General features: G+C 42.3%; 2 protein-coding genes across 2 annotated transcripts; one reads left to right on the forward strand and one right to left on the reverse strand.

Annotated features, from left to right (window-relative positions):
- LOC308075766 (sodium- and chloride-dependent neutral and basic amino acid transporter B(0+)-like) lies at positions 1-8008 on the forward strand. The gene is made up of 14 exons (XM_080415717.1): positions 1-116; positions 344-475; positions 600-764; positions 1464-1578; positions 2347-2479; positions 3436-3576; positions 3805-3940; positions 4404-4496; positions 4748-4873; positions 5432-5550; positions 6109-6208; positions 6412-6521; positions 6844-7011; positions 7864-8008. The coding sequence occupies exons 1-14, from the start codon at positions 47-49 to the stop codon at positions 8002-8004; spliced, it is 1749 nt and encodes a 582-aa protein (XP_080271843.1). The 5' UTR covers positions 1-46; the 3' UTR covers positions 8005-8008.
- Positions 8009-9697: 1689 nt separating this feature from the next.
- On the reverse strand, positions 9698-10711 carry LOC308075670 (kelch domain-containing protein 3-like; the record flags this gene model as incomplete). The annotated part of the gene is made up of 1 exon (XM_080415618.1): positions 9698-10711. The coding sequence occupies one exon, from the start codon at positions 10709-10711 to the stop codon at positions 9698-9700; it is 1014 nt and encodes a 337-aa protein (XP_080271744.1).
- Between the last annotated feature and the right edge of the window lie 508 nt (positions 10712-11219).

Raw genomic sequence — 11219 nt, forward strand, 5'->3', positions numbered from 1 at the left:
TAAACAGCGTGAAAACTGGACCAATAAAAGGGAGTACATTCTCTCCATGATTGGCTATGCTGTTGGCCTTGGCAACGTGTGGCGCTTCCCCTATCTGTGCTACAAGAATGGTGGGGGTGAGTACATGATCTAACTCAGTTTCCCAAACAGTTGGTGGTACTTCAAAATATTTTATATACAAATATTTTCAAAAATAACAAGTAAAAAAAAAAAAATCATCATGAAAATGTGTGATTTTCATCATGTCGGAAAGCTTTTAGATCGGCCATTTTCACTAGTGGGTCCCGGTCTTGAGATAGAAAAGCTTAGGAACCACTGATCTAACGCAGTGTTTCATCCCCAGGGGCCTTTCTCATCCCCTATACTGTGATGTTGGTGGTGGCTGGAATTCCTCTGTTCTTCCTGGAGAGTGCCATTGGACAGTTCTGCAGTCAAGGCCCCATCGGCATGTGGAGTGCAGTGCCATTGTTCCAAGGTGGGCGTAAACACAATGCTGTAGTTGTGTGATCGAGTAGGGCGTTAATTTACAAATGAATATGGAGATAATGGACTCTATTTCTGTGATCTCTCTCTCTCTCTGTTTCCTCTCTGCTCTATAGGTGTTGGAGTTGCCATGGTGCTGGTGACCGCAATAGTGTCCATTTATTACAACGTGATCATCGCCTACAGCCTGTACTACATGTTTGCTTCCTTCCAGTATCCTCTTCCATGGAGCGAGTGCTTCAGCCCCTGGGCTGATGCTTACTGCGGTACCATGCCTATAGGTTAGACTCCAGTCTTATCATTCTTATTAACCCTGCGGTACCACGCCTATAGGTTAGACTCCAGTCTTATCATTCTTATTAACCCTGCGGTACCACGCCTATAGGTTAGACTCCAGTCTTATCATTCGAACGCTGCGGTACCGTACCTACAGTATAGCTTCAACTCCAGGCTTATTATTTGAACCCATTAAGATCTGAGGCCGATGCTACAGTACAAATGCCTTCTAAATCAGTGGTTCTCAAACTTTTTCGTTCCAAGGACCCTCAAAATTATTCAAGATTTAAAATAAATGTAAAAAAAAATAGCAGATGTAGGCCTACAAGTTTGCTTGTATATCTGCTATTTTTTGACAACCACTGTTCTAAACCACTGATCTAAATCCTAAAAGTTTTCTGAAAACCATGTTGCTATAGCTACATGTATATATAGCTCAAATCTGAAATCACACGGATGCTTTTCTGGTTTTAATGGGTTTCATTTTCATGTCAAGACGACCAAACAAAGTATTTGGCAGCAGACCTGCAGGTTAGAATTGTGCGTAGCACAAAAAACTAACTTTTAGTTTTATGATCCAGCACTGTCCCAATATTTTCTGCAGAAAAAGTGGCTTCACAAGAACATTTTTAAATGCATGGCTTTGTACACACTTGATCAGAATCTTTGGTAACTTTGCTGTTGTCCCCCCCCTTTTTTTTTAGAGGTGTGCAATATAACTGGTCAGCCAGTGACCAACGGGACTCTGGAAAATAGCACCTGTCCGGCGGAGAACATTTTCAGCGTTCCAGCTCAGAGTCCCAGCGAGCAATACTGGGAGTAAGAACAAACTGTGCATTACATGCAAGAAAGAGTACATACAGTATATGCACCGAATAACTCTTAATTACTTTCATTTCTGACTCTGGGAGTGTACAAATGTAACCAACTGAACCCTACCCTACCAGTCCATATGGTTACATTTTTTTTGTACACTCTCAGAATTAAATGAACACTGAGGATAGTATTGTTCGCTGCCCTTTTGACCATAACAGTCAAGTCTCTCTCTCTCCAAAAATAATAAAGTCTGCACACTGGGTCACGCTCCAAAGCCCAAAGATTTTCAGTTCCTTTACTTTACACTATCATTGGACGTGACGTTTCGAGCCTACCAGCTCCTCATCAGCCGGTAGGCTCGAAACGTCACGTCCAATGATGGTGTAAAGGAATCGATAAAACTTTGGGCTTTGGAGCATGACCCAGTGTGCAGACACTGCAGACTTTATTATATTTTTATTATTATTATTATTATTTTTTATTACAGAAAAGGATTGGGTTACAGTAGAAAGACAAATTGAAATACATATAAGTATATATATATATTTTCCGTATCCCCCCTTTTCTCTTTTATTTTTTCTCCCCATAAACCCCCCCACCCCAGAGGACTATGACCATACTGTTAATTATTTTTGGATTCTGACCTTTGCCCAGCCCCTGGTTTATAGTGAGTGGATGTGTGTTTTTACTGTTTGTTCTCTCTCTCTCTCTCTCTCTCTCTCTCTCTCTCTCTCTCTCTCTCTCTCTCTCTCTCTCTCTCTCTCTCTCCAGTCGCGTGGCACTGCAACGATCCAGTGGTCTCGATGACACCGGGCCGATAGTCTGGCACCTTGCCCTCTGTCTCCTGCTGGGTTGGATCCTGATCGCAGCAAGCCTCTTCAAAGGCATCAAGTCATCAGGCAAAGTACAGTACAGTACAGTACATAATGCTTTCTGTACACATGGCTTACTATGCTACCTTATGTCAAACATTATGTCCTATTAGGAGGTCATATCCAGTTTGAACATCAAAAGGAAAAAGTCCACACAGCAGCTTGCTGCTCCTACACTGTTACTGTGCACAAACACATACAAACAACATTTCAGCCATTACTTGTGGTTGAAATGTTATTTGTATGTGTTTTCATAGTAAAAGTACAGGAGCAGCAAGCTGCTAAAGTTTTGATGTTTGATATAACTTATTTTGTCCTGCCCCAGTGCAAAAAAATAATGAATATAACATTGTGGCAATCTGAGGAACCCAGAAACCCAGAAAAAAAAGGAGAACATATATTGCATATTGTTTTTCCTTAGTTTTTGCCTCTGGGGGAACCGCCTCCTTTTTTGTGTAGAAACAGGAACTCAGTTTGGCACCTCCCCTTTCTTAATCCACGTCCTTAGGGGTGCTTCTGTGTTTATACCTACTAACAACAACATTCCACGTTTAAGGCAGTGGTGTTGACATATTCTGCTGTTTGCAGAAAATGTCTTGAGAGATGGCCTCACAAATTTACTTTATCACTCTGGCCCTGCATGGCAATTGTCCTGCTATGAAAATTAATCAGACCACTTTCTCTGTGTGAAATCAGCCACGTTCCCCACTCTCTCCAGACATTATAGATTGGTAGGCAAACTCATACTTTTTTTTGGAACCTCTGTGCTAGATGAGAGAACATCCATCTTCACTGCATCCAGTGGGTATGATGTTTGAGGATTTCTTGTATAGTAGGCTACAGTATGTCTATGTCTTGATGAATTGAATACATAGGACCACAATGGAAACAAGCCCTCGGGGATTTTTGTGTTATCCAAACTGTTAATGAAGTATTCAATCAATCAATCAATCAATCAATCAATGTGTGTGCTTCTCTTCTCCACTAGGTGGTGTACTTCACAGCCACATTCCCTTATGTGGTGCTGCTCATCCTGCTGATCAAAGGTGTGACACTAGAGGGCGCCAGAGATGGGATCGAGTACTACATTGGTTCTCAGTCCAACATGACAAAACTTGGCGAAGCAGAGGTAATATAGGCTTCAATGTATTGCACTTGTTCAAAAGTTGTCACTGTGAAAATTGTGTTTAAAACCCCTGCGAAAACCTGCTGAAAACCCACCTCTTCAGGAAACACTACCCTGACCCTTCCTCTTAGCCTTGCCTACTTGTTGTCAATTATTTGTACAAAGCGTCTGCTAAATGACTGTAATGTAATAATGACTGTAATGTAATGTAATGTTTTCTCTGTATTTTAGGTGTGGAAAGATGCAGCGACTCAGATCTTCTATTCTCTGTCCATTGCATGGGGCGGAGTCACAGCCCTGTCCTCCTACAATAAGTTCCATAACAACATGTTTCAGGACACTATTGTTGTAACTCTCACCAACTGTGGTAAGTACTTTGCAATACAGCTAAATAAAAAGGTGTTGTGAGCTTTTGTCTTTGCATTCTTTAGTATAAATCTGTGCCACTGTGCTTTGTTTTTGCAAACTGTTAATAAAGTACGGTATTCAATCAATCAACCAAAGCTTGTAGAGCTGCTATTTTCGGCAAATGTTCCCCCAGAATAGGGATGCTAGCGCATCCCTGTTGATGCTAGTGGTAAGCTCTGAAGACCCCCTAGGGGTCCCGGACCCCCTGTCGAAGACTCCTGCACGGCAAGGCCACAATCTGCAGACTCCCAAAATGGTCTTCCTCATTATAGTCAATACATAGGAGGTATGAAATAAATAGGATGTAGCAGATCATTACAAGTTATCCAAGGTGGTTCATTCATGGGTTTTGTCAGTAAAGGTCAATCACTAGTACCATATATATAATCCCTGATTGTTTTTTTTGTCTCATCTCCTCCAAGGAACCAGTGTGTTTGCTGGCTTTGCCATCTTTTCTATTTTGGGCCACATGGCTCACGTCTCCGGGAAGCATGTTTCTGAGGTTGCCCAAGCAGGTGAGAGAACACTCATGGCAAATAATAATGTATACATGATTCCACCAAAGTGGTCAGCACATTCTGTTACACACTGCTGCAACCACAACACATTATGTTATACATACTGCTGCAACCACAACACATTATTTTGTGAGTCTTTGGCACGAAACATTTGGAGAACTACTGATTTAGAAGGCGTTTGCAGAATCGGCCTCAGGTCTTAATGGGATAAGTGATGTCCTCCTCATTCCAGCTGTATTTGTGTGCAGGATTTGGTCTGACCTTCATTGCCTATCCAGAGGCTCTGGCCCAGTTGCCCATCTCTCCCCTGTGGTCCATTCTCTTCTTCTTCATGCTGTTAACTCTTGGTCTGGACTCCCAGTTTGCCGGGATTGGTGAGTTTCACATTGTCCAATGGCTGCCAGTGGATATTTACAGAGTACAGAACACTGATGTTGGCCTACAAAGCAACCAAATGTGTGACACCTCCATATCTTCAAAGCCTGATCCATTGTAAATTGTTGTAAACCAATTAAGCCCTACATAATTCATCGTATGGCGAGTTGTAAAAATAGCTGATCTACAAGCTCCCAGTGTGGTGTGACGGCGGAAGATGGGGAGTGAGTTCAAAAGCAGTTCAAAATCTTAGTGTTTTGCAGAGGGCAGCCTGTGGAAGGTGAGCGGGACTGTCATCTGTGATTTGTTTCTGTGGGATATTCAAAAGTGACGTACTGCAGTGGTTCTCAAAGTGCTTGGAGGGGTCCTTGGAGGGGAGGGGTACCAGAGGGTCCCGTGCTAAATTAGTTAATAAGGTGTCACGATCATTTTAACCGCCATATGCCATATTTTATACTTTGGCTATTCAAAAGTAGCAGTTAATAGCACGTCCCTTCTTTCTGCACTATGAGCTCGTAGATCTGCTAGTCATTATGAATTCCTTCCTGTGTCATCAGAGGTCATCGGCACCTGCCTCCAAGATGCCTACCCAGAATTCTTCAGATCCAGGCGCCCCCTAGTGTCCGTGGTGACCTGTACCATTCTCTTCTTTCTCGGCCTGCCGTGTGTCACAAGGGTATGTGTCAGCTTGCTATAAGTGCCATTACATGTCAACTCATATTGTCATTTTACCCAATACTAAGGCTGTCATAATTACAACATTTAAGTTGATGATTAATTGTCATACAAATAATTGTGATTAACTATTTAATTGTGTTTTTGGCATTGAACATTGGAACATAGCCTAATAGAACATTTATATCCGTTTGCCTTTTAGGCTTCGTAATAAAAAATTGCACAGGGTAGATATGACAAATAACTTAAATATACAAAGTTTTTTTTTTAAATGTATGAACATTTTTCAACATGGAAACAATTATAGCAATTATGCAAAATAATTGCAATTCTCTCCAAATAATTGCAATTAGACGATTATGTAAGAATTGTGACAGGCCTAGCCAATACCATATACATTGATTTACCTTTACTGTGTGTGTGTGTGTGTGTGTGTGTGTGTGTGTGTGTGTGTGTGTGTGTGTGTGTGTGTGTGTGTGTGTGTGTGTGTGTGTGTGTGTGTGTGTGTGTGTGTGTGTGTGTGTGTGTGTGTGTGTGTGTGTGTGTGTGTGTCTGCCAGGCAGGGATATACTGGGTGACTCTCATGGACACTTTTGTTGCTACCTGGGTTCTTCTAATAGCTGGTCTCTTGGAGATCATTGGCTTCTTCTACATATATGGTACTGTACATGTGAACAGAGGTGGAGAGCCTCTTTTTTCTAGCCTGGCATTGCAAGACTGATCACGGGGGATTGGAGGAACTTGTGAGGAAATCCCACGTGATCAGTCTGGCAATACCAGGTCATAATTTCTCTGCTGCTGGGCAGAAACCAACCATGTCCAAAATAATGTCTATATTAAATGTCTTTAATATGCTGTCCAGGTGGTAACCGTTTGATTGAAGACATAGAAATGATGATTGGGAAGAAAAGCTTCTGGTTCTGGCTGTGGTGGAGAGCTTGCTGGTTTGTCATCACACCCTGCATCATCCTGGTGAGTATACAGTCTCAAACACTCTTTACATTACTTTGTCGCTGTCGGGCAGAAACCTCTTATCTCCATATTTTAACTTAAAGGGATAGTTCACCCCCAAAATGACTAGTCACCCCATGGAGACTTGAATACATGGATATTGTTTTTTTTCTCGCATTCCTAAGCCAATAATTTGATGGCGAGCGGACCGGTAGGCAGCGGTTACGGTAGGAGACACAAAGGAGATTCTTTGTGTCTCATGAAGGTTTAAAAAAAGAAATTTAAATGTTTAATAGTTTAATGGTTAAATGAACACTGCCATGCCTTTATGCTCTGTCCACAGGCCATCCTGATTTGGTCTCTGGCACCGTTTGTTCCTCCTACCTATGGGGACGTGGCGTTCCCTGCCTGGGGCCTGGTGCTGGGCTGGTGCATGGCTTTGTTCTGCATCATCTGGATCCCCATCGTCGCTGTGTTTAAACTGGTTAAAGCAGAGGGCAGCCTGTGGAAGGTGAGCGGGACTGTCATCTGTGATCTGTGTCTGTGGAATATTCAAAAGTGATGTACTGCAGTGGTTCTCAAAGTCCTTGGAGGGCAGGGGTACCAGAGGGTCCCGTGCTAAATTAGTTAATAAGGCGTCACAATCATTTTGACCACTTTAACCATATTTTATACTTTGGCTATTCAAAAGTAGCAGTTAATAGCACGTCCCTTCTTGCTGCACTATGAGCTCGTAGATCTGCTATTTTTTTAAATCGTGAAAATGTGTGCAAGTATTTCAATATATATATATTTTTTAAAGTGAGCATTTTGATCTCAAATCTTTGCTTCATGTCCCTGGCACAACATATTTTTGAGATGGGTGTCGGCAAACAAATACATATCATTTTGGGGGGTCCTTGACACGAAAAAGTTTGAGAACCACTGATGTAGCCTAGTGGTTCTCAACCTTTTCAGGCCGCGACCCCCCAAAACAATCATATTTGAACTGGGGAACCTCCCCACCCTGACAAGCACTTGGAATTGTAGGAGTTGAGGCATTACATTTAGTTTGACTCAGTTTCAGAGATGAATATTGTGAAAATAGCCGATCTACAACGAGCTTGTAGATCGGGCTATTTTCAAAACGTATGTCTCTTTCTTATATATTATTTGACCAATGTTTGACCAGTTTGTTTTGTGTATTTTTTCACTTGTCACTTTACTGTCATATGGGGACCCCCCTCGCCAAAAAAGAATCCCCACAGGTTGAGAAACACTGATGTAGCCTACTGTATCCGCAAAAAAAATAAGGAGAAAAATGTTTCAATAAAGAGCATTGCTTCTTGTCCATGACCTCTGGCCTGTGTCATCCATCCAACAGCGTGTGAAGTGTCTGTGCTCTCCGTCTGAGGACTGGCATCCCTACCTGGCCGTCCATCGCGGGGAACGCTACTCGGAACACGGTCGTCGTCACAGTCCGCCACAACCTGACACAGTAGTCATCGCGAACACAAGTTTCTGATGTGTGTGTGTGTGTGTGTGCAGTGTTGGGAAGTAACAAAGTACATTTACTCAAGCGCTGTACTCACAAGTACAATTGTGAGGTATTTTTTTTTACTTACTGGAGTACTCACTTCAGACCTATATACTTTGGCAATTTGGAAATAGCCGATCTACAAGCTCGCGACGCATTGTGAGCTTTTAGTTCTGCTACTTTCAAAGGATTTTTATACATTTCAAAACTTTTGAAATGGGACACCTTCTGCATAATGAGTGTTTTTACTGTTGGTACTTTAAGTATATTTTGATGCCAATACTTTTGTGCATTTACTCAAGGAAATCTTGATTACAAGACTTTTACTTGTAACAGAGTGTTTCTGCACTTCAGCATTGATACTTTTACTTAAGTAAAAAAAATTGACTACATTTGTGTGTGTGTGTGTGTGTGTGTGTGTGTGTGTGTGTGTGTGTGTGTGTGTGTGTGTGTGTGTGTGTGTGTGTGTGTGTGTGTGTGTGTGTGTGTGTGTGTGTTGAACTTAAAATATTTTATACAAGTTTTATATGTTGATGTCTTTGTGTCCTTCACATTTTATGATTTATGTTGAAAAGAAAATCAATTGTAGATTACATTTTTGGTTTACTGTTTCAAAAGCAATGATGATCAACACTAAAATGGAATCAGAGCCCTTTTATCTTTACGGTCAAATGTATGCTACAATGCAAGACTATTACTGCTTTGGCCCATGTGGGAACCGCTCCATAACAGTTCTATGTAGCCATCACTGGTGGAAATAAAACTATGGTAGCCTATTCTTAGCAACTGTGACAGTAAGTTATTTTGCTTATTTGCCTTGCTCTCATTCAGTCGTCACTTGAGAGCTGATCAATTCCCCCCCAAAAAATGTGTTTATTGCAGTGGAACACTGAGTATCACGGATAGGGAACAGAGGAATCATCATCATCTTACATATCGTTGCTGTCGGGCAGAAACTTCGTATCTTATCTTAATCTTATCTCCATAGCTGAGTGGAGGCTGGTGGAAGACAGCAGGTCTGTCCTCTCTGGATCTCTAGAGTGAATGAACATGAGCTGAACCTGTAGGCTCCTGGAGGCACTGGGCCCAGGTGCCTTCCAATGAGCTATTTAATTAAGCAGGAATGTAGGACTGCACCACCCTGCTCACCTAAGAGCAGGGGCGTCGTTACGCGGGGGCTTCGGTGGCTATAGCCACCAATGTTATATCCAAAGCCACCAATAAAAAAAAGTGTTTTATTTTTTTTGAATAATATATACATAACCCTAACCTAACCCTACCCCTAACCCTAAAACCGAAGTAAAGTAACGAAAAAAAAACGGGGGAAAAAAGTTTACCTTTACCTTTTGATGCCAATACTTTTGTACTTTTACTAAAGTAACATTTTGAACACAGGCCTTTTACTTGTAACATAGTATTTGTATATTGTGGTATCGCTACTTTTACTTAAGTAAAGTATGTGAGTACTTCTTCCACCACTGCTCTTCACTGTACTATCCAGAAAGAATCAATCATGTGTGTGTGGACGAATCAATTAGCATAACGACTAATTAGAGGAGGAAAGGGGGTAAAACAGTAAAACACAGCATGATGCATGTGATATGATAAGACATAACATACAACCTGTGATGCATTTATTCATCTGTGCCTGAGAGTCATTTTATTTTATTTATTTGTTTATTCAGTTGCTGTTGGTAGTCATGGCTGCCAGTTCCCACCTGATGTTGTGTGGGAGTTCAGACTGCTCCAGACCGTACTGAATGACCGCTAGCTTGCATAACGTCTTCAAAGAAGGACTTAGGTCTAGAATGTAAAGGTCATTGGGTGTTGATAATCCTCCTAAGAGAATGGTACGATCTCCCACCATGCAGCAGCACATATATTCATCCATCTTAGACGGTCCTTTCCCCTTGGGCTCAACCTTCTTCCAGGAGAAGGTCTCTGGACTGAATTTCCACAGATCACTGAAGGTCTGGTTCCAGTCACGACCACCAAATATGTACAGCTCTCCATTGTAGGCAAAGGCTGAATGATCCTTACGTTCTTCTGGAAGAGGCTGTGCAGAAGGTGGTTTCAGCCAGCTGTCAGTCTCTGTGTTAAACACTCTGATGGCGTTGCAGTCGTGGTACCCCCACCCCCGGCCCCCAAATACAAACATCTTTGTCCCGATGATGGTGGCAGAGTGACACGCTGAAGCAAGTGTCTGAGTGCCTCTGGTGTTAATTAAAGACCAGACCATTGTGGTGATGTCCAACTTGTACATGTCATTAGTCCATCCAATCTGGGTGTATCCTCCATGGATAAACATGACCTTCCCCAAGACACAGGCTGAGTGGTACTCTCTCCCCTCTGGAATAGTCCCGGAAACCCTGGGTTTGAACCATCTGTGGGTGTCTACATCAAATGCATAAAGCACATTGTAGTACACACTTTTACCGCAGTGATGATACCCTCCCCAGATGTAGATGATATCTTCTATCAGCACAGCCGTGTGGCCCTTGTGACGTTCTCTTCCTGTTGTCACCGGGGGCAACGTACCCCAACGTAAAGCCACTGTGTTGAAAACGTCAACATCTATTTGAGCTGTGTCGCCATCACAGAGCTCTCCAAAGGCGTACACCTTGTGCTGCAGGGGAACAGCAGCATAACGGCCTTCTTTTGGTCTTCCATTCAGATGCACCGTCCAGCAAAACATTTCTCACACCGTAAATCACATTAGATTTATAAAGCCTTGCTCTGAGAAACAACAGAGTCCTAAAGAACGTGTTAGCGCTTATATTGGTTCAGAGGCACACGTGTCACGCAAAGCTTAGCCAATCCACACAGCCGATCAGTTGGGTCGGCCAATTAACACATTGACTGCCATGGACGTAATATTACGTCATCATGGTATTTTCAGTGATTACGCTAGAGGGCGCTCTTCGCCAACCAATGAATGATGCCTTGACTTCCAGAGAAGATCCACCCGGAAATGACACCGCTACAATGTTATCAGATTTATAAAAATACAGTTATCTCCGATTTCTTTTCCCCGATTGCGTTACCTCTAACTAAGTGTATATACATATACCTCCTATAAGATTCCCAGGTTGCCAGGTTTGACCTTTTGGGATCCTGCCCTCTGCCCTCACAAAAATCACAAAAGTGTCACAAAATCACACAAATGTGAAGATTGAGAAGCAGAATGTGGTGGAAAAAGTAAT

The sequence above is a fragment of the Gymnoscopelus braueri genome (assembly GCF_963280865.1).
Source record: "Gymnoscopelus braueri genome assembly, chromosome: 20".
In the NCBI taxonomy this organism is placed as follows: domain Eukaryota; kingdom Metazoa; phylum Chordata; class Actinopteri; order Myctophiformes; family Myctophidae; genus Gymnoscopelus; species Gymnoscopelus braueri.